The 24300-nt window shown below is 45.0% G+C and overlaps 1 protein-coding gene across 1 annotated transcript in view; it reads right to left on the reverse strand.

The window, feature by feature from the left end:
• SLC16A14 (solute carrier family 16, member 14) overlaps positions 1 to 24088 on the reverse strand; it is a 28607-nt gene extending 4519 nt beyond the window's left edge. Inside the window, exons 1-3 of the mRNA XM_006890330.1 lie at positions 23830 to 24088; positions 12969 to 13112; positions 4146 to 5111 (exon numbers count right to left, since the gene is read on the reverse strand). Coding sequence (XP_006890392.1) covers positions 4146 to 5111; positions 12969 to 13112; positions 23830 to 24088 — 1369 coding nt within the window. The remainder of the gene's footprint in view (positions 1 to 4145; positions 5112 to 12968; positions 13113 to 23829) is intronic.
• Positions 24089 to 24300: the final 212 nt, after the last annotated feature.

Raw genomic sequence — 24300 nt, forward strand, 5'->3', positions numbered from 1 at the left:
CATCCATACTGATGCTGCCAATTGGCCCAGTGGTGAGAACCTTTGTTTTCTTAATGTTGAGCATCAATCCATTTAGGAGGCTACAGTCCTTGACCTTCTGCAGCAAGCACTTCAGGTCCTCCTGTTTCAGCAAGCAGGGTTGTGTCACCTGCATAACGCAGGTTGATGAGTCTTCCACCAATCCTGATGCCAGACCTTTTTTCCAACACAAATCTGGGTAGATTCGAACCTCTAAACTTTTGTTTTGCAGCCAAGCATGTTAACTGCTTGTACCATGTGATGTTGTTAGATGGTGTAGAGTCTGACTGATAGCAACTCTGTGAACAGCAGACTTGAACCCTGTCCTACCCTGTGCCATCCTCATCGTCTCTGACACACTTGAGGAGCCCTTGCAGACCTCTATAGGCAACAAGGAGGACAGGTGAGTCACCACTCTATGCCTAGTGGCCCTTGGGCCTTGTGCCCAGCACTAGCACCAGCACCAAAAATCCAGCTGACCCACTGTCCCTGCCAAATGCTCACCTCCTGCTGCACCATCATAGGCCTCAGCTGGGGCCAGAAAAGAGGCAGGAGACCAGCGTGCCTGACTGTCCTATAGTTTGCGGTTAGAGGTACACCACCTGTCAGTTCTTATATTGGGGTTGCACCAAGTGGAATCCCAACTGTTGCTGCTGTTAGTTGTCACTGAGCTGATCTGACTCCTGGAGACCCCGTGTTACAAGCACAGATGTTCCCTAGGGTTTTCTTGGCTGCCATCTTTATCCAATCAGAACATCACGACTTTCTTCTACAGCATTGCTGGGTGGGTTACAGATGCCAAATTCTAGATGAGTGTCTGGGCACAAATCTGCTGCTAATGAACTCTCCAAAGGGCTGCAGAACAAGGATGTCATTGTAAAGGTGTGCCTGGTCCAATTCATGCTATTTTCAATTCCCTCATACACATGTGCTACGGAGCAATGATGTCAGTTTAAAGACTAAGGTACCCCTGATTCAGACCATAGTCTTTCCAATCACTTGCTCTGTATCTGAGAGCTGGGCAATGAATAAGGATGACGGAAGAAGAATTGATGCTTTTTGAATTCTAGTGTTGGAGAAGAGTACTGAATACCCATCCCATGGACTGCCAAAAGAACTAGTGGATATGTCCTGAAAAAAGTGCAGTCAGAGGGTTCCTTGGAGGCAGAGATGGTGAAACCTTGTCTCACAGACATTGGGAATGTTAGGAGAGAATATTCCTTAGAAAGGGACATTATTCTTGGAAAGGTGGAGGGTCAATGAAAGATAGGAAGGCCCTCAAGGAGATGAACTGCTACTGTACAGCAACTGTCAAAATGGGCTAGAGCGTGTCAGAGACGAGGATGGACCAGGATAGGATGGGTTCCGATCTGTTGTTCATAGGGTCACTAAGGGTCGTACCCAACCCCACGGCACCTAATACCATATACATGTGAAAGCCGGACAGTGGATGGAGAAGGCTAAAGAAGAAGAGATGCCTTTGAGTTATGATGTGGATGAAAAGAGAAATGAATAGACCATGGATTGTCAAGAGAACAAAGGAATTTGTCTTGGAAGGAATGCAGTCTTTGTCTCACAGACTGTGGACATTTTATCAGGAGTGGCCAGTCCCTGCAGAAGGTCATGGTGCTTTGGGTCAGTGAGGAGGAAGTCCCCCGATGAGCTGGGCTGACAGGCGCCACAAGCACCACAGGATACACTCAAGCACCACAGCGCTCTGAGGATGGTGCAGGGCCGGGCAGGGTCTGTCATTCACAGAGCCACTCACAGCAGAAACCAACTCACAGCTCCTAACCACAGCGACAAGGGGAGCTTCCCCTCATAGCAACCCCACATGGAGGGCAGAACTGCCCCAGCGGATGCTGTTTTGTTGTCAAGTCAGCTGAGATGCACAGCCACCCTATGACAGCAGACAGGAACCCTGCCCTATGCTGTGCCATCCTCACCATCTCTGGCACACCTGAGCCCGTTGTTACAACCAGCGTGTCAGTTCACCCAGATGAAGGTCTTCCTCTCTTACACTGACCCTCCACCTTTTCGAGCACGATGGTATTCTCCAAGAACAGACCCCCTCCTGACAACATACCCGAAGGAGGCGAGGCAACGTTTCACCGTCCTGGGGTGAAGCCCTGGAAACGCTATGGGGCAGGCCTGCTCTGTCCTGCAGAGTCGCCGTATTTGGTTGCTCTGTACCATTGAATAGGAAATGATCCAGATCTGACCCTCTGACAGATTTTCAGAAGCTGTTAATCACATGAGAGGAGAATGCCCATCCTTCTGCGGAGCAGCTGATGGCTTCGAACTGCAAGCCTTCAGGACTGCAGCACAGCTTCTTGTCACTAGGCCACCAGAGTCCGTAGAGTCACTGTAGTTGGAATTAATTTGATAGCCGTGGGTGTTCATTCACACACACATATACACACACAAGCTCGGCCTGCGTGGTCCACACAGAGTAGCACTGGTAACCCAACGCCCACAGCTCTTGTGGCTGGACTCCACCATCTGCTCTGAGGGGGCTGCCAATCTCCTCCCGTGTCATTTACAGCTTTGCGCCCACAGTAGAGGGTCAACTACGACTCAGTTTTGACTTGACAGCAATGAGCTGAATGCATCTCACTGCAATGTAGACTCTTTGGTCTAGAAAGTAAACATTATGCCATTAGCCAATAAACGCCATCTACCATCCCTCCTCTCATTCATTCCTCCCCTGGCACACCAGTCTACTACTTAGCTTGGTAAATTAGTTTAGTAGAAGTAATAGAAACTCACAAGGGAGGAAATGTCCCTTCAAGTTGTTGGCCCAAGCAGCACATTTGGGTACTGGTTTTAGAATCCCTGAGCAGCGTTTCATCTTCATTCACAGAAGGTTCCCAACCACTGATACAGTGGTTTTTACTACACTTGGATCCAATTTGGCTGCAGAATCCACCACTAGGGAAGAACTTGGCAGCAGGCAGAGATGAGACCTGAAGCCTTGAGTGTAGGGTACAGTTCGCTTTCCTCTAGCCATCATTTGTTGCACATTCATTCGAGAAAGAGCATTCGCTGATGGACAGAAGGATGAGGACATCACCCTGGGAACTGGGAACCCAGCTGGCAAACTTCAGCGCTTTAACTGACCTGGATCACGTGTTACTTAGGAAGCATCTCCCAACTGTGTGGTGATGCTGCTACTGAACCATCAACAATAGGTTCCATTTCCACACTGTACATCCGAAGGGCCAGAGGGCGAATGAAGCGATGTTACTGCTGTGGTACTGTCCCCACTTCACAGAATATTTAACATTTCCAGCAGGTAGAGTTTGTTGGTGGATAGAATCTCCAACCCTATTCTTTTCTCCTTTTTCTTCTACTAGAGGCTGTTGTTGTTAAGGGTCATTGAGTTGTAGACGACTCATAGCCACATATGAACGAAAGGCCTGAACACTTGTATAACTTTCATCCTTTCTCCAAGTTAACAGAGTTTCTGGAGACAAGCCATTTTGGAAGTGGATGCCACTCCTGCTCCCAAGCTTGTTTTAATCAGGGAGCTTCACCAAACACTGTCCACCATGGGTAACCATTAGCACATCTGACATATCAGTGTCACAGTGTTTAGAATCACAGTAACCACAAGTTACCTCTGTACAGCAAATGGACAGACCAGAGCTATATGACCTAGAAGAATGAAAGAGGCTAGAGAACAAAATAGTCCCCTTGTAGTTCAGACTTGCTGTGTGATACTGTTCTTGCCAATCAAATGTAGGCAGAGACATCCGGGACTGAGCCTTTACTCCTTCCTCCTTGTTGCTACAAATAGGGTGCAATTGCTGGAGCTACGGCAGCCTTTATGTGTCCATGAGACAGTGCTTTAAAAAAAAGCCAAAAAAACCCTCAAAGCTTTGAGTTGGAGCTGACTCATAGCTGACCCTCCAGGGGGCTTTTGAAGGCTACAGGTAAGAGAGGAGATTGCTCATCTTTCTTCTGCAGAACCAGGATCTAAACTGCCAGAGAGGTATCACTTTTAGGTTGCAAGTGCAACTCCATATGGACCAGCCCCACCAGCGCGCCACTATGATGCAACCAGCATAGGGAAAGGGCCGGAACCCTTCACAACTCCCTGTTCTTAAGACTTTGACCCCATTTACCTGCAAAAGGTGGTCCCAGCAACGCTGAGATGCCATTGGCACAAATGATGATGCCGTAGGCATTCGCCAGGTGTTCGATTCCAACCAAGTCTTCAGTCACTACGGGCATCAAGGAGAAATAGCCGCTGGAGAAGCCGATGAGAGCGCAGATGGCCGCCAGGCCGGTGTAGCTGTGAATCAGCGGCAGGATGAAGATGCTGATGACGAGGGAGAAGTTGGCCACCAGGAAGACGTTCCAGACGCTGATGCACGGCAGGTCGGCCACGATGCCCAGGATCACCTTCCCGAAGATGTGCAAGATGGCAATGATGGACGTGAGCGGGAAGGCGTCGTTCTGCTCCGACAGGTTGTAGAGGTTGACGATTTCCGGGAGGTGGATGAAAGGGATCACGAAGCTGCTGTAGGCAAACAAAGCCCAGAAAATGAAGGCCACAAACATGCGGTTGGTGAACAGCGAGGCGGTTCCGAAGTAGCCGGCGTACCAGTCCCGGAAGCCGCGCCTGGCGCTCCTGGTGAGGCGGCCCATGGCCTTGAGTGCGCGCAGGGCGCACGCGTCCCGCCGGCACCGCCCCGGGTCCCTGCGCTCCGCGGCCGGCAGGGCGCACGGCTCCTCGGCGGGCCCGCCACCCCTGTCCGCGCCCCCGAGCCCGTCCGGCTTTACAGACTCGGCTGAGGGCGCCGCCAGGACCGCCGCATCCTGCTCTGCGGAGCCGGGCCTGTCCTCCACGGCGGCCAGCGGCCTCAGGAGCGCCCCGCACACGCACAGGTTCAAGGACACGGCGCCCTGGATGAACATGGCGTTGCGCCAGCCGTACTCGGCGCACAGGTACTTGAGCAGCACAGTCATCAGGAAGGTCCCGAACCCGGTCCCCGTGGTGCTGAGGCCCTGAGCCAGCGCGCGGCGCTTCTGGAAATACCTGCTCACCATGACGACCGCGGGGAGGTAGGCCATGCCGCTGCCAAAGCCTGCAGGTGAGGAGAGGACGAAGCAACAGAACAGTTAGGGACATGGATGGCTCTGGAGGACATTATGCTGGGTTATATAGCAAAGTCACAAAAAGACAAATATTGCACAAGGCCAGTGTTGTAAAAGTAGACTGACATCGAGGATGAGGGAAGACAGAAAAGGAGGGGAGAAATGATGTATATTGCATTGAAACAGTTGAAGGAGAAAACTGTTTAAAAGGGATATATGAATGGGTATTCTTGTCATTACAGAAGTCCAGAGTGAAGGCTGCACAGTGGAGTGGACTTGAGGGGAGGGATTGCATAACAATGAAAGAGTTTTTCTTTTCAAGGAAAAGAGTGAATTGGGGGTGAGTAGGAAGAAAAGTGCAACAATGAAGGACTGGAAACCCTAAGTCTCTGTAAACTTTCATTAAAATTAATTAAAAAAATGAAGCAAAAAAAAGAGAGAGCGCCACACTTCAGTACAGTTCCTCTATTCGCCTCCAGTGAGAGAGATTCACACGTGACCCTCCAGCTGGTTTTCAGAGACTGCAAATCATATGGAAGGAGACTGTGCACCACCTACATGCAGCTGGTGGATTTGAACTGAATGCCTTTGGGTTTGACAGTGCAGCGCTCCTTATCACAAAGTCACCAGTCCCTAACCAGATTTGAGAAGGCGTTGTAATAAATTAATTACATTAGTCAATTGTAATGAATGTTCTAAAAATTTCTAGGAATGAGTGTGTAACAAACCCAATAAAATTGCTAAACTTTCATAATTAAAAAGGCTTTTAAAGATTAAAAAAGAAAGGAACCTCCCTCCAAAAAATCCAAACTCATTAGAAAAAGAGAAAATAAGGGGAACACTAAATGCTTGGGAGTTGAGGCCTCCACCTGGAAGTCCTAGGCCAGTGTGGTCAGGGGAGAGGTCTTGAGGAACCAGTTCATGAGGATGGAGCTCAGAAATTTCTCAGACTGCCTTCACCACAGAAGGTCATCTACACAACAAGCAGGTACTCATCTTGTGCTTAATTGAGGAATATTTCCCCACACGCTTTGATTCTATCACTTCTTAAAATAAAGGACATGTTTTTATTATTGTTGTGCCCTCAAGTCTCCTGCGCCTCATAGCAATTCTGTGTACAATAGCCCCGAACCCTACCCTATCCTTAGCCAGTCTCACTGTCTCTGACACACCTAATTACTGTGTCAAACAGTCTCATCCAAGGTCTTCCTCTCCTGTGCTCTCCTCAACCCTTTCAAGCATGGTATCCTTCTGTAAGGACTAGTCCCTCCTGGCAACGTCCCCAAATTAAGTCAGGCAGAGCTTCAAAATCCTTGCCCCCCAGGAGAAACTTGGTTTAACTCTCTTTAGGACAGACCTGTTTATTCTCTTGGCAGTCCATAGTATGTTCAGTACTCTTCCTCAGCACCATATCTCAAAGTCACTGATTTTTCTTCTATCATCCTCAGTCATAGTCCAACTCTCTGATGGGTGACAAGTAATTGCAAAGACCATGGCCCGAATCTGACACACCTCAGTCTCTAGACTGAAATTTTTGCTCTTCAGCACTCTGAGAAGGTCCCTGAGAACAGATTTTCCTAATCCAATTCATCTTTTGTTTTCCTGACTGTTAGTGCCAAGAGTGCTGATCATGAAACCAAGTAAGCTGAAATGATGAACGATCTCAATCTTTTCTCCATCTACTATGTTGCTGCCAATTGGTCCAGTGGTGAGAATCTTTGGTTTTTTGCTGTTGAGCTTCAATCCATATTGAAAGCTGCAGTCCTTGACCTTCTGCAGCAAGTGCTTCAGGTCCTCCTCAGTTTCAGTAAGCAGGGTTGTGTTATCTGTATAACGCAGGTTGTTGGTGAGTCTTCCTCCAATCCTGATGCCACATTCCTCCTCATAAACTCCAGCCTCCCAAATGATCTGTTCTGCATACAGATTGAAAAGGTATGGAGACAGGATGCATCCCTGACACACTCCTTTCCCAATTTTGAATCATGCAGTGTTTCCCTGCTCTGTTCTGATATCTGCTTCCTGGTCTAAGTATAGGTTTTGCATGGGCACAATTAAGTGTTCTGGGATTCCCATTTATAAAGGATATAGACAAATGGAGAAAGGACAAAAGTTATACAGGAAGTGTCCAGGACCTTGTTCATAGGTTTGCTATGAGTTACCTGCGACTTGATGGCACTTAACAACAACAACAACATAGACAAATGTAAACGTTAGAAAAGGTATTTGCAAATATAAGTTGTTCAGTGATCTATCTATCTATCTATCTATCTATCTATCTATCTATCTATACTTGCTTTTTGCTGCAGATCTTTGCATTTAGCTTTTGTCTCGTATTAAATGGGGGCTCCACTGCCAAATGTGCTGTGAAAAGTCTATTTAAAGGGTTAAAAGAGCAAAGGTGCCACCTTAAAGACTAGGGTACGCCTGGCTGGAGTCATGGTGTCTTCAGCTGCCTCATATGCAGTGGAAAGCTGCACAGTGAAGAAGGAAGATGGCAGAATCGATGCCCTTGAGTTGCGGTGTTGGCCAGCGGTACTGACTGGACCACAGACTGCCAGAAAAAGGATCAGATTTGTTTTGGAAGAAGTGCTTCCAGAATACTCCTTAGAAGCAAGGATGGCCACAACAAGATAAAGGTAAATAATCCAGTAGAAAAATGGGCACAGGATATGAACAGGCACTTCACCGAAGACGACATTCAGATGGCTAACAAACACATGAAGAAATGCTCAAAATCCCTAGCCCTAAGAGAGATGCAAATTAAAACAACTATGAGATATCATTTCACCCCAGTCAAAATAGCAAAATTTAACAGAACAGCAAGCAACAAATGCTGGCGAGGTTGTGGAGAAACTGGAACCCTGATTCACTGTTGGTGGGAGTGTAAAATGGTGCAACCCCTGTGGAAAGCAGTATGGCGCTTTCTCAAAAAGTTGCAAATAGAGATACCATTTGACCCAGCAATTCCACTACTGGGAATATACCCTGAAGAGACCATAGCTGACATCCAAGCAGATATATGCACACCCATGTTTATTGCAGCTTTGTTCACAATAGCAAGGAGTTGGAAACAACCTAAGTGCCCATCAACAAATGAATGGCTAGAGAAGCTGTGGTATATTCGCACAATGGAATACTATGCTGCATTAAAAAACAAGGAACTCATGCAATATTATTCAAAATGGTTGACTCTGGAGAACATTATGCTGAGTGAAATATCCCAGTCACAAAAGGACAAATATTACATGATGCCACTGTTGTAGAATGGGACTGTCCTTGGGGTTGGGGAGAGACTGAGTAAGATGGGTTCAATAATGTATACTGCACTGAAGCAGAGGAGGGAGAGAACCGTTTAAAAGAGAGATATAACTGGGTATCTCTGTCATCACAGGAGACTAGAGCGAGGGCTACATGGTGGAGGGGACCTGGGGGAGGGTTTGTAAAACAATGAAAGAATCTTTTCTTTTACTTTTCCATAATTTTTGGACTCATGTACTTATAACTTGTTAGTCAAATTTGTGTCTTCTAGGTTGCAACACCCCCATGATACATCTTGAAGGATATGAACATGTACAGCCAAGCACAATCAACAAGAGTGCATCTAAATTCCAAAATCAATCTCCATATAGTCTATGTGTTTCCTACTGCCAAAGGGGCCCTTTAGAGTAGTGAGAGAAGATCTTCACCCTGAAACCCACAGCGTCCCTTTTCAGCAGGAAGTAGCTAAGAGAATACGCCATCCCCTTTTCCTTATGACTCAGGGTGAAGTCTCTCTCAGGGAGGAGTGATAGGGAATGGCAAAGGACACACTGACAAAGAAGATTAATCAGAACTGGCTTTGACAAGCACTGTGGCATTTGGACAAGAACAAACTGGGAGGAGGGTAGAGAGAATAGTGCAACAATGAATGAATGGAAGCCCATAATCTCTGTAAATGTTTATGAAAATTAATAAAATATAATTATAGAAAAAAAAAAAGAAGCAAGGATGGCGAGACTTCTCCTCACGTCTCTGGACATGTTATCAGAAGGCACCAGTCCCTGTAGGAGGATATCACAGAGGTACTGATAGAGCAGAGGGTCCGTGAAGAAGACAACCCTCAACCAGATGAATTGACCAGGGGCTACAAGACTGGACACAGCAGTAATTTGGAGGAAGGTAGAGTCCGCACAGATATGTGGTTCCTTAAGGGTCTTCCTCCTTTTTTACTGACTCCACTTTATGAGTTATGATGTCCTTTTTCAGAGATGATAACAAATTATGGATAACATTGAGAAGAATGGGAATCCCTGAACACTCAGGCAAAACCCACACCTAGACAAAGAAGCAAGTTGTTGGAATAGAACAAGGAAACACCGCATGGTTTAAAAAATCAAGAAAGGTGTGTGTCCATGGAATACTACGCAGCACTGAAAAACAAGGAACTCATAAAATATTATTCAAAATGGGTGACTCTGGAGGACATTATACTGAATTAAATATCTCAGACATAAAAGAACAAATATTGAATAATGCCATTGTTACAAAACAAGACTGACATGAGGTTTGGGGGGAAACTAATGGAATAAATAATTGGGATAAATAATGAACACTTCATTGAAACAGATGAAGGAAAGAACTATATAGAAGAAATATATAATTAGATATTATTTGCATGATAATGGTCAAGAATAAGAGGTGCATAGCAAAGTGGACTGGGGGGCGGGGGGAGGGAAGAAACTGTGCAACAATGAAAGAATCTTTTTAAAGAGAAAAGTGACCTGGGTGAGGCATAGGGAGGAAAATGTGCAATGAATGAATAGAAATCCAAGTTTTCTGTAAACATTAGTTAAAATATCAATTTATTTATTTTTTAAAATTTTATTATTTGTGTGTGTGTGTACCGTCAAATCAGATCTGACTGGTACAGGAGGAAATTGTTCCTCCTTCTCCAGCAAAGCATCTAGTGGATTTGAACCACACACCTCTGGGATTGCAGTGCAACTTCTTGCCACTAGGCCACCAGAGCTCGCCTAAAATATCAATTTAAAAAAAGAAAAGAAACCTGGGGTGGGGGGTGGGGGGAAATGTGTGTCAGGGTTAAATGCTTTCTTTTTTCCTGCTCTGTACAGATAAGACAACCTTGCTTGTAGAAAGTGAAGAGGACTTCAAGCATTTATCACAGAAGATTCAAGACTGAAGCCTTCAGTAGGGGTTACATATCAACATCAAACAAACAAAAATCCTCCCCACTGGACCAGTAGGCAACATCATGACAAAAGGAAAAAAGATTCAAGTTGTCAATGATCTAATTTCACTTGATCCATTTTCTCTTCGGCACCCACGGCAGCAGCAGTCAAATCAAAAGACATGTTGCACTGGAGAAATCTGCTGTCAAGGACCTCTTCAAAGTGCTGAAGAGCAAGGATATCAGTTTAAAAACTGAGATGCACCTGACCGGAGCCATGGTATTTTTAATGGCTTTCTATGCACCTGAAAGTTGGACAATGAATAAGGATGACAGACGAGGAATCCATGCCTTTAAACTATGGTCCTAGCAAAGAGTATTGAATATTCCACGAATTGTCAAAAGAGCTGATAATGTTATGTTAGGGGAAGTGCAACCAGGGTGCTGCTTAGAGGCAAAGAAGGTTCATCTCACATACTTTGGCTGTGTTATCTGGAAGGGCCAGTACGTAAAAAAAACAGGCATCAATTTGGGAAAGGTGGAGAGTCAGAAAAAGGGAAGATACTGAACAAGATGGACTGAGGCAAGGACTGTGACAATGGACTTGAGCTGCTGCAGACAGAATGGAGCAGGATCACATCTGTTCATAGTGTCACTAAGTTCTAGTCAACTCGTGCGGCTAAGGAACAGAGGCCTAGTAGGTGAAGTAACTTACCTAAAGTTATATAACTGAGTGATGGGTTTTGGGTTTTGTTTGGTTGTTTTAGGTTTTTTTCCTAAGATGACATCATAATTCCCAACTGCAAGTTTGCACCTTATTAAAACACAGCTGTAAACCTCGCTCCAACAGGGTCAGAGTTCCAGCTGGGCATTTATTAGGACGATTACTGCTCTGCACTTAATCAGAAAACAATCAAGCGAGGTCAGGCTCCCTGAAACACAGCTGTACAGTAAGTGCTGTTTATCTGTGTGACCGCTACCTGTTGACAAAGGAAATTACAGGCGAGAACACATTTTGCAGAACGGATATGGAAACCTGGGCTGTCTGGCAGCCAATTCCAACCTCCTTCACCAGGAAGGACGTTTGAATTGCCCTGGCTTTGTTTCATAACAAGCCCCCACGCTTTTGTGGATTTTGTTGCCGTTTCATTAATTTGAACACGATTGAAGGAGAAGATCTTTATTCTGTGACTCACAGCCAGTCTGCAGCTTTTAAACGGGAGAATGTTCTTCACTTGTTAGCATTTACTCTCTTCACTGAGGTCTGCATGTTACCCTCCTCTCCTGTGTTTGAGAGAGAAAGGGCTGGTACTTAGGACCAGGCATCGGAAATTCAACTTCACTTCTTCAGGAAAGCCTGGTATAATGGGGACACTGGTTTCCATACGTAAGACATATTCAGTATCCTGTATTCAAAAGTACATGTTTGCTGTAATGCAGTGAGGAGAAGAAGGAATCCTAGTGGTGTTTTGTATTATTTGTTGGGCTGTTAACAGAAAGGTAGATGGTTTAAATCCACCTATTAGAACTTTGGACCCTGCATGAACCCCATTTAAAGTAATGTTCAAATAGTTCAGAGTTACCATTCAGAATTTTTTTAATTTTTATGTATTCCAATAATTAAAGAGTCTTCTTAAAATACCTTCATAATCTAAATTAGCTTCTGTCACGAGGAAATCTGGCTAAATTCTTATTTAGATCACAATATATTTTTTATTTTTTTATTTCCATTCATTCATTGTTGCACACTTTCCTCCCTGCCCACCCCTCCACCCCCTCCCCAGAGCCTTTTTCTAACCACTCAGTTGCATGACCTTAGGCAGTCTCCTCTCTCCATGACTCACAGCCTCAGCTGCCCGGTGGAAGGTCACCCTGCCTTGGAAGCAACGACATGGCACTGAGTTTGGCTTTTTGTTGGTCTAGCAAGGAGCTCTGGTGGCTTAGTGGTAAGGAATTGCACTGTCAACCCAAGGGTACACAGTTCGAATCCACCAGTTGCTCCGTGGGAGAAAGGAGACTGTCTAGTCTCCTGTGTGATTTACTGCCTCTGAAAACTCACTGGTGTTAGCTGCGAGTCAGTTCTGACTGGACGGTACAACAACAAGCAAAGAGGAAGGTGGAGAAAACTGATGGATAGAGCGTTTCAATGGGTTTCTTTGCTCCCAAGTTAAATGTTTTTCCTTTTTAGCTTTTTGTTTGATTTGAGTGGAAGATTACAGAGCAGGTTCGTTTTCCATTCAACAATTCATGCATGTTTTGTTTTGTGCGATTGGTTGCAGTCCTCACAATAAAGCAACATTCTTCTTCCTCTTTGTGTATTGACTGTGTCCATTCACCTTCTTTCCTGTCCCTTCCGGCTGGGTGAGCTTTGTCCCTGGGCCACCACTGCCTTGTACCTCCTGGCTGAATGTTCTAAGTTCTTGTTCACCTTCCATGTCTCTCCCTCCTTCGGCTGTTACAGGATTGAAGGGTGAACAGGCCCTGATCTCAGGAGTCTACCAGTCTCTCTGTCAGACCAGTGACCCTGGCCTTTATTATGAATTTGAGTTTCTATCCAGGACCTTGTATTGAGATCCTGTTCAGAACAATCAGGCCAGACATCATCTTATGGTTTGTAAATTCATTTTCAAAATGCCCTAGAAACATTTAAAACCAAATTTTCATCAACCAGCTCACTCACCAGCCGCCACGCCGAAGGTAACGAAGAGATAGGACACGCTGGCCGCGTAGGCGCTCAGCACCCAGCCCAGCGCGTTCACCACGCCGCCCACGATCGCTGTCCAGCGGCAGCCGCACGTGTTGATGAACAAGCCGATGAAAGGCCCTGTCACAGAACAGCAAGAGAGGAACCAATGCATCGCATTTTCACGCTTTCTCATATACGAAGGCGAAGGATTAGAAAAACATTACAAGGAGTCAGGGTGGTGTGTCAAGCTGTTAATCAAGAGCCCACAGGTTGAATCTGCCACTTCCCATGGGGGGAAAAAGAGGGGCAGTGTTCCCCCCAGGAAGGTTTACAATCCCAACAACCCAACGAAGGGATACTGTGTGTTGGAACCAACTCTATGACTGTCGGGTTTTAGAGTTGTTACGTAAACCAGAAGGCTGTCACTTTACATACAGAAACATCCAGTCTGCAAAGATGGACATAAACAGGGTCATGGGATAGCATAATGTTGTGAGTCGTCAAGGAAGGCGGTCCTGAAAGAGGTACACACACTGCTTCAGCCCTGCCCAGAACAGAAGTCCTAGGCTAGGGGTACAAGTATACTACAAGGAATGGCCTGGCATCAATGTGAACCTCGTAGGACACAGCAGAAGACCCCCTGTGATCATGCTGGAAGGGGAGGCCCTGGCCGGGTGGTGCCCCAGACACACAGCAAACACAGCACTGGACTCAAGCACCCAGGGTTGTGGCGATGGCTCAGGGCCAGACAATGCCTTGTGTGTTAAGATTACCATGAATCACTGCCCACTGGCCAGCCAGAGGTCCAGAGTCGACCTCCAACCTCTGGGTATATTTGTTTACCTGAGAAAAACTTTAAAAAGTGTTTGTTTTTTTTTTTAAAAATAAGTATCAACACTAGAAATGTAAGCACATCCCCAGAAGGTCCAGTGTCAACCTGGACTCACTTTGCCCAGTAGCTGAACCAGGTTGTAGCTGACCCCAGCTGGTTGAGCAATAATCTTTGGTTTGCCAGTCTCCACCCTTCCCTTTTGCCTAACCCCCAGCCTCCTGCCCTCATTTTCCTTACTGGGTGGTCCTCTTAGACACTGGAGGTTTTCTCCTGAAGGGAGCCGAGGAAGGGGCTTCTCGGTACTGCTCTTTGTGGGTAGGCATTCCTGCAATTGTTTCCAGGAATCTTTTAAGCAGTTTTCAGGGATCAAAGTGTCTTTAAACTTTAAAATCACACTGAAAAGGACTCATGACCACTGTTTGACTTTCCTAGTCCCTGACTGGACCATCAAGTTAAGAATTTATGATACAATGTGAGAATTCACAAATATACAGATTCACATTTTTAATAGATGTGATAATTTTAATATTGAAGTACCATGTTATAGACACATTAGTTGTTTACAGTGACACTGTGCTTTTCATTTCCAAGTCTATGTTTTCTTGCTAGTTTTGAGGTCATTTCCAGTGTCACATATCCAATGATAGCCTTGTGATGAATGACTCCTTACTCAGACTGAAATAGACATTCTGATGTTTAAAAATTAAAAAAAAAAAGAGACTATCTTCATCTTCAGTAAGAAGACACATTTTAAACATCATCTTATATTGATCATTATCGCTTTGTATAGTTATGAAATCCTACTTTTCAGTAGGACAACTTCAGGTTAAAAACTTAATGAACCCTAAGGAGTGCCCTCTTTTTAGCCCAAACTAAAATGAAACTTTATTTCTAAGTTCAAGCTCTTTTTACATTCATTTGAATACACAGTCTACTAGTGAGTTTCTTTGGCCTGGTGATTTTGAGAGCCCTGATCCTAAAAGTGATGAAAGATATTAATTTGATTAACCTGCTGCATTACAGAAAAGAAAAATAAATCTTTTAAAATAGGTTTAATATAGTAAATATGTTATAAACAACAAAACCCTCAAAACCTACAGGAAGCCAATTCCAACTCACAGAGACACTATAAATATGTTACACGTATCAGATGTGGTGTTGTTAGGGGTCATTGAATCAAGTATGACTCCTAGCAAACCTATGAACAATCGGTCTGAACCCTGTCCTGTCCTGTGTCATCTTCATCATCTCTGACACCCTTGAGCGCATGGCTACAGTCACTGTGTCTGTCTATCTGGTTGAGGGTTTTCCTCTCTTGTGCTGACCCTTCACTTTTCCAAGCATAATGTCCCTTTCCAAGGATTAGTCTTCTCCTAGCAACATGCCCAACCTGTGTGAGATGAAGCTTTGTCATCCTTGCCTCCAAGGAGCAGTCTGGGAGCACCTTTTCCAAGGCATGTCTGTTCTTTTGGCAGTCCATGGGATTTTCAGGACTCTTCTCCAACACCGCCACTTAAAGGCATCAATTCTTCTTCTGTCATTTTTATCCATTATCCAGCTCTCAGACCCAAAGCAAGTGACTGAAAGGACAGTGGCCCAAATCAGGTGCATCTCACTCTTAAACTGACACCACTGCTTCAAATTGACATCATTTGAAGAGGTCACTGACTGTGGATTTTCCCAGTGCAAAACATCTCCTGATCGCCTGACTGCTAGTACCAAGGGTGTTGACTGGGAATCTAAGTAAGATGAAACTGTTGAAGTCTTTTCTCCATCAATTACGATGCTGCTATTGGTCCAGACGTGAGGATTTTTGTCTTTTTGATGTTGAGACGCAATACATATTTAAAGCTGTAGTCTTTGATCTTCTACAGCAAGTGTTTCAAGTCCTCCTCATTTTTTCAGCAAGCAAAGTTGTGCCATCACTATAATGTAGGTTGTTGATGAGTCTTCCTCCAGTCTTGATGCCGTATTCTTCTTCATAAAGTCCACTTTCTCCAATGATTTGCTCCATGTATAGACTGAACAGGTATGGAGAAAGGATACAACCTTAACGCATACCTGTCTAGATTTTAAACCATGCAGTGCTCCCTTACTTTGTTCACACAACATCTTCTTGGTCTAGGTCTAGGTTTCATATGAGCATAATTTAGATGTTCTGGGATTTCCATTTTTCTCAATGTTAGCCATACTTTGTTATGATCCACACAAATGCCTTTGCGTTGTCAAAACACAAATAGACATTCTTCAGGTATTCTCTGCTTTCAACTAGGATCCATCTGACATCAGCAATAAAATTCATTGGGCCACCACCTCTTCTAAATCCAGCCTGACCTTCTGGAAATTCTGTCAAGGTACAGCTCCAGTAATTTTTAAATGTCTTCAGCACTATTTTTCTAGCATGAGATATTAATTATATTGTTCAATAAATTTCTACATTCCTTTGGGTCACCTTTCTTGGGAATGAGAACAAATATAGATCTCTTCCAGTCATTTGGTCAAGTAGTTGTCTTCCAGATATCCCGCCAGAGACAGGTGACCACATCCGGGGCTGCATCTGCTAGTTGAAACTTGTCACTTGGTACTCCAGCAATTCCTGAGACCTTATTTTTTGCCAATGCCTTCAGTGCAGCTTGACCTGCTTCCTTCAGTACCATTAGTTCTCGTTCATGGTAATACTTCCAAAATTTTTTCAATATCAGCCAATTCTTTTTGGTACAGTGACTCTGGTTTTCCTTCCATCTTCTTTTGATACTTCTTGAATCATTCAAGATTATTCACATAACATCTCTCAGTATTGCAGCTTGAGGCTTAAATTTGTATGATGTATAGCATGTCTTACATATTTATAAGCTATAAATGCATAACATTTACATTAGTTAAATAGTGTTGTTTTGTGCATGGAGTCAGAACTGACCTGATACTGCAGTGGATTTTTCAGAGGGTGTAAAACTGTTATTCTTCAGAGTTGCAGCTGGTGCAATCAAGCCATTAGGGGGTTAGCAGTGCAACTCTACCCACTAGGTCACCAGAGCTCCCATTTGCAATACATAAATACAGGCCTTATTGGTGTGATGTAAATGTGTATTTAAAAATAAGCATAAAACCAATACATAAAACAAGCACATTAGTGTAAACCTCTAATGGAATTACCAGGGGCAACTGAAGTTCAGGACCAACAAATTGAAGATGTTTCTTTGATGACTGTGCAATGACTTTTCTTTTTCTAAACCAATGGCCCATTGACCGCATGACTCTGGTGGGTGGGAACAAAGGAGAAAAATGCACGGATTGTCCTTCTGCTGTTAAGGGCCCTTTTATGACACAAAAGTTCAACGGATCACAACTTGACAGCATGGTCATATTTACCATTGTAACAGAAAGTTCAGAAGCAACAGAGATTGAAACACTGAATGTTTATATAACTTGACATTGAAAGGCACTTGAGGAATAGGGAGGAGTGTGGAATTCCTTAGTTGGTGCAATTGTTCCAGTCTGTTGGAATCAGTCTATAACTAAAACGTACACTATGGGCACACCTAACTTTACTGCACTTCTCAGGTATTGTATGTTTTACAAACAAGGCTGGTAGCAACGCTGCTGTAAAACAAGTGTACCTGCACCATTTCCCCCCGTGCTCACTTTGTGTCTCTGTCACATTTTGGGTCTTCTCAATTCTTCAGCCTTTTCCACCATGCCGTGTACGCTCATAGACTGCTCTCTCTCTCACTGGTGTTGAGTTGATTCTGATTCCCAGCTGACACCCCACTGGAATTCTGAGGCTATAAAGAGATTACCCATCTCTCTCCCTTGGAGAAGCTGGTGGATTTGAACCACCCGAGGAACACCACCTTTGGATTAGAAGTGCCCCTCTGTAAGGACTGCACCCCCACAGCCCCCTTACTAGACTATAACGTGCCGTAATTGCAGCTTATAGAAGCACTGAGAACCTGAAATACCCTTGTGACTGACCTTGTCACAGTTTCCTCCATTGAGGCTTTCATGTGGTGGTCTGGAGCAGATCCCACAGCAGCTCCTTGGTCTGCCTGTCATTGCTTTCCTGAGGAGAACGGTACATTGAAGCAGGGTCTGGTTCTCAGTTGATGAAATGCTTGCCGGTGTATGCTGGGGCTTTGGACGTTTGCGATTTGCAGATGGACAAAGTCAGACCCAGACATGCTGAGACCATCATTGCACAATACAGTAAGTCAAGTCCAAGGTTTCTAACCGTTTCCTTTTTAACCACTGTTTACCGACGATCAGGATCCAAGAGCCATTCCAACAGATGGAGAGAACTCCCTTCCCAGTGTCTGCAGAGCAGAGATGAGGAAGCTGAGATAATAAAGCTGGATCTGAATTTCCCAGCCACCCTCTCACCACGACTCTCGCTTCTCTGTGCTTAGTGAGGAGACGGGACACATTATCAGGCTTTTTTCTCTCCAGAAGAAATCTGAATCTTGGCCCCTTTCCCAGTAATAAAGTATCACATTGCCAAGAAACACCCTCAGGATGCTGTCTGTTTTCTGATAGGCTGGAAAAAGCTCAGGTGAGGAGAGGAGTAATCTTGTGGGTGAACCTTGGTAGGTGAAGGCTTTGAACTCCAGATCTCCTGGAATAACTCTCGCTGTGCTAACGTCACCACTGCCATGATGCCCACTCTGCCTGGACCCCTCCAGGTGTGTTAGGGGAGAAGCATACTTGGGAGTGTTTCTGATGGCAGCTTTTTCAGAAGTACATCCCAGGGCTTTCTTCCAAGGTGCTTCTGGCTGGCCTTGAACCTCAAACCTTCCCATTAGCAGCTGTGTTAACAATTTGTACAAGAACACTCCCCACCTCCAAACCAAACCCAATTCAATTCCAGTTCATAGTGACCCTGCAGGATGGAGGAGATCTGCCTCATACGGTATCCACGACTGTAAGCCTTTTGCTGCCTCTTCTCTTTCGCACGGAGCAATTGGAACCGATCTTTTTGATAAGCAGCTAAAGGCTTAACCACTGCACCGCCAGTGTCCCTGAACAGTGAAGGGGAGTCCTCAAATCAATGCCTCTCTGCCCTGGGTGAACACTGGAGTCAGTTTGGAGGTCCATAAAAAAGGAAGACAATTCCAATACCTGGATCCCATTGCAAGAGATTCCGATTTGAAGGGCTGGGTGCCACCTGACCTCAGGACTTCTGAAAGCTCCTTAGGTGGAGAACCACTTCTCTAAACCTATTAATAGCAAGTTTTCCTTTGCTGAGTCCTTCGGCTCCCCTAACTCCACGGCCAAGGTTTCCGAGGTAGCACATGGGACGCTGTAGACACGGAGGAGGTGATTGCATTTTGTTATAAGTTGGGATCTTCTGAAGGAATCTAGCAAATCCATGATAGAACTACTGCATCTACCACAGGCTGGCACAAGAGCAAACAGTCTGACTGGGGGAAAAGGTACAGCCGGAATGCCCGTTGGGAGTGAAGTGAGACTTCGTGTCAAGTCCTTTGGGTGTGTCATTGGGAAGACCAAGTCCCTGGAGAAGGACGCCATGCTTGCTAGGATATAGTCAGTGAGGAAGAGGAGGCTTCTCACTGAGATAGACTGGCATGGGAGCTGCAACATGGACTCAAAGGTAACAGTAAGTGTGAGCACGACGCAGGACCAAGGAGCGTTTCTTCTGCTGTGCGTGGGAAGTGCTGGGCTTCCGGAAGTGCTGGAATTACCTGGACCCTGCCAATCAACAACTGAGAATCAATCAACTCACATCTACTGATTTTGTCATGTTGCCTCTGGAAACTCTAAGAACTCTGATAAATGTTGATAGTTAGAGAAAGGCTTCAGGCCTTTTGTTCAGAAGGTCACTATGAGTTGTGCTCGACTTGAAGGCAATTAACAACAACAACAACAGGAAAGAAATTCTTTTCAGCCCCTGTGACATAATTTGTGATTATTTTTACAAGGTATATCGATGTCAGGCTGGAGACTAAGGTGCACCTGATCCAGGCTATAGTCTTTGCAAATATGTGCTATGCATAGGAGAGTTGGACAGTGAATAGGGATGATAGAAAGAGAATTGATGCCTTTGAGCTGTGGTGCTGGACAAAAGTGTTGACTATACCATGGACTGCTAGGAGAACAAACGGGTTTGTCCTGGAGAAGGTGAAGCCAGAATGTTCCCTGGAGTCACGGATTCTGAAGCTTCGTCTTACATACTCTGGGCATGTTGCAAGGAGGGACTGGTCCTTGGAAAGGGATATCATGTTTGGGAGAGTGGAGGGACAGCGCAGGAGAGGAAGACCCTCGATGAGATGGATCGATTCTGTGAGTGGAGTTGTGGGAACGAATGTGTTTGAGACAGCGAGGTTGGCACAGGATAGAACGGCGTTTAGGTCTGTTGTACATAGGGTCGCTATGAGTCGCAAATGACTCAATGGCACATAACACCAACAACAACTACTCTATGTGCATAAAACTTGCTGGTGTCATTGAGTTGACTATGACTCATGGCCACTCTCTGGAGAACCCATCTGAGCCCTTCCCTATCCTGCACAATTCTCCTGTTTCCCTGTCATGTTCAAGCCCGTTGCTGTAGGCACCACGTCAGTCCCTCTCATCGAGGGTCATCCTCTATTTAGCTGACCTTCCCCAGCATGATGGCTGGTACTTCCTGAAAATATTGGTTATGCTTAAAACTCCTAGAGGGTGGAAGCCATCTATCTGTAAACTCCTCCTCCAGCTTCACCTGACGTAGCAGCAGCAGGCCGAGAGTCACCGAGGAGTCCCTATAGAATGTTAGTTTGTTGTTGTTATGTGCCATTGAGTCATTTCCGACTCATAGCGACCCTATGCACAACAGCCCTAAACCCTGCTCTATCCTGCGCCAACCGCACCGCCTCTGACACACCCATCCTGATTACCCCAGTCACCGAATCAATCCATCTCATAGAGGGTCTTCCCCTCCTGCGCTGTCCCTCCACCCTCCCAAGCATGATGTCCCTCTCCAAGGACCCGTCCCTCCTGGCAACATGTCCAAAGTATGTCAGACAAAGCCCCAATCCTTGCCTCCAAGGAGCAGCTTGGTTTAATCCTCTAAAAATATGGAACGCTTCACGAATGTTAGTTTACAATCTGAAATTCTACTGCCCAGAATTCGGGGACTCTCAAACTGGATTCTGAATGCAGAGTTACAGTCATAGGACGCTATCGATAGGAGTTAAAAAGTCACTGTTGTTAGTTGATTCCAACGTAGGGTGACCCTCCACTGGGATTCAGAGTTTGTAAATCTTAACGGGACCAGACTGCTCATGCATCTCCATCGAAGTGACTGGTAGATTCAACCCGCTGACCGTCTAGTCAGCAGTTCAACATGTAAGGCTCTACGCCTTCAGGTCTCTTGCAGTAGAAGGTGTTGTTGCTGTTATGTGCCATCAAGTCAACAGTGATTCATAGCAACCTTGTGTACAACAGCTCTGAAGCTGTCTCGCTGACTCAGACACACCTACCCCCATTGCCCTAGTTACTGTATCAATCTATCTCATCCAGGGTCTTCCACTCTTGTGCTGTCCCTCCACCCTTCTGAGCATGATGTCCTTCTTCAAGGACCAGTCCCTCCTGGCCACGTGCCCAAAGTATGTGAGACGGAGTTACAAAATCCTCCAAGAAGAAACTTGGTTTCACTCTAGATGTTCATGTTTTGAGGTTACGTTCAAAATCGCAGCCAATAATTTCCTGCTTGGTTTTCACTCCTTGTTTCTGTGGAACGCATAAAGTAAAAGATAATATCTAAGACAATCTTATTAGGTTGCTTGGAGAATTTTGTCGTTGTGTACATTGAGTCGGAACCGACCCATAGCTGACCCTTCAGCAGGTTTTCAAAGGCAGTTAATGGCACTGGAAGACACTGTCCATCTTCTCCCACAGAGCAGCTGGTAGATACCAGCATAGTTCTTTTCCTTAATTGTGTTTTAATTCCCCTCTCTCCCCCACCTCCCATCCAGGCATGTCCACCCTTCTTAGATGAAGTCTAGAAAAGTTCTTCCTCATCCTAAACTCAATATTTATGTGGAAGTAGAGTTTTAAGTGTGACGAAAGCAAAGTTTTCCTTTGTGAACTTAATTGAGAAGTTAAACTCCAATCCCACGTAAAACTGGAATGTCCCCCCCACCAAAGTCCATCCTTAATGCATTTTCCCCAGTCCTTGTTTGAACAAGGCCAAGGCAGGGTTTGAAGAGTCGGTTAAATAATTCTGCAGACAGAGATGTCAAATTTCCGTCACTGATTCTCTTCACCCACGTAATGGTACCCTTATTTAATTTTAAAACTAGACCAGCATTGGTCTCCTTAGGTAAAGAAATACACACGCACGCACACCACACCACATTATCTTGAGAAGGAACTCCTTGGCACCAACCACCACTACATTATCAAGAAGGACATTGATTACTTGCCGCTCAAGGTTAATGAACCTCTTCATTAGACTCATGCAGTTAATCATTAATGTGTAAATTAATGAAGAGTACCTACTCCATCAGACACATGCATGCCTTCATCCACGCAGACCCACCAACCCAGAAAAAAGAGCCAGGATAAAATGTAGCATGAGTTTCTTACATTAAAAAAAAAATAATAAAATTAGACATTAAAGACACTAAGGCATAGTAGTAATTACCCAAAAGGATTAAGAAAAATATTTCCCTCACTAAAAGGAAAAAAATCTTCTCAAACTCATTGCTATCAAGTTGATTAGCATCTAAATGGTCCTGTAGGAGGGTGTAGAACTGCCCCCATTGGGCTTTGAAGGCTGTAATCTTTATGGATCTTCTACTCTAATAGCTCCGAGTGCTAACATATCAAAAGCCTTTCATATCTATTTTGAAAGGCACACATTTTATAACATATGATCTAGTCTTTAAATCAGAAACACTAGAACTCTGAAATAAAATCATTACCTGGCTTTTGTAATTGGATGCTAGGCCCCTGGATAAGGCCACAAATACAAGTTTGGGCTTATGCTCAGCTGCTAACCTAAAGGTTGGCAGATCAAACCCCACCAGCAGTGCCATAGAAGAAAGAGCTGGTGGTCTCTTCTACAGAGATTCCAGTCAAGACGTGTCCAGGGAGCAGTTCTGTTCTGTAAAATATACGTTATTTTTGTCGTCGATCGCCTTCAAGTCGAGCACGCTCATAGCGACCCTATGAACAAAAGGCCTGAAGCCCCTCTACAACTATCGACATTTATCAAAGTTCAAACACATGTTGTTGTTAAGTGCCGTCGAGTCGTAGGCGACTCATAGCGACCCAATGAACGAAAGTCCTCGACACTTGCGAGTGTGACTTTCATTCTTTCTCCAGGTTCATAGGCTTTCTGAAAGCAAGCTATTTACGGAAGTGGATGCCACTCTTGCTACCAAGTTCAAACACATATGTGGGAATATATGACATATGTCATCGTATGTGGGGAGCCACTCAGCCGTAACAGGTTTGTTTGGCTTGGTATAGTGTTTATGCTGAAGTTTCTGTTTAAGGTATTAAAAAATGTTAAACAGACCTTTCTAATAATGATTATTGTTGTGGTTAGGTGCCATCGTGTTGATTCTGACTCACAGTGGCCCTACGGATGACAGGCTGGACACCGCCCCAGTCTCGCCATCACTGCTCTGCTTGGCCCCGCTGCAGCGCCCCAGTGTCAGTCCATCTCACGGAGGGTCTGTCTCACTGACGCACGAGCACTGCGGTACATAGTGAATTATAACCGTATACAAAACAGAATTTTGGACAAAGAAGATTTTTAACCATAATCCATTTGCGTATGTAATACTTGTTACCTTTGTTGCTCAAATCTCTTGTGAGCATGACCTTTTTAAAAAAATACTTTTATTTCAAAATCCAATTGGAAATTTCCACATCTAAATGTCTAAAGACTCAACGGTATAAAACATGAGTGGACACGGGGTCACCAGGTGTCAGGATCAACATGACGGCAACAAACAGCAAAAACACAGCAAGGGACCTTACATGGTCCCTGTCCCAAGGGGCCGCGTGCGGACATACCCACAATCAGCGTGACGCCCATGCTCAGGGAGCTGACCCAGGCGGTGAGGCCGCGGCTCTGGTGGAATTCCTCCAGCCACTCCACGTTGAGGACGCCCAGGGCCATCTGGGAGCCCATGATGAGGATGTGTACGAAGAACGAGGAGAGGACGATCATCCAGGCCCAGCCGCCGTCAATGTCCGGATGCGGCTTGAGTGTCTTCTTCTCTTTGGGGTCATCTTCAAAGTCAAACCCGATGTCTTCATGACTCGTATACATCTTCTGAGCTCTTCCGAAAGGCAATTAGCAAACAAGGTCATTGACAAAGGTCATGAAAAACAAAGCAGAAAGTATCTTTAAAAAAATATATTAATTTTTCCATATTTTATATATCTATTTTACTTTTCCATAATTTTGGACTCATGTACTTATAACTTGTTAGTCAAATTTGTGTCTTCTAGGTTGCAACACCCCCATGATACATCTTCAAG

Source organism: Elephantulus edwardii, unplaced genomic scaffold (genome assembly GCF_000299155.1).
Source record: "Elephantulus edwardii isolate Elephantulus edwardi_28Jun2011 unplaced genomic scaffold, EleEdw1.0 scaffold00087, whole genome shotgun sequence".
NCBI classification, from domain to species: Eukaryota; Metazoa; Chordata; class Mammalia; order Macroscelidea; family Macroscelididae; genus Elephantulus; species Elephantulus edwardii.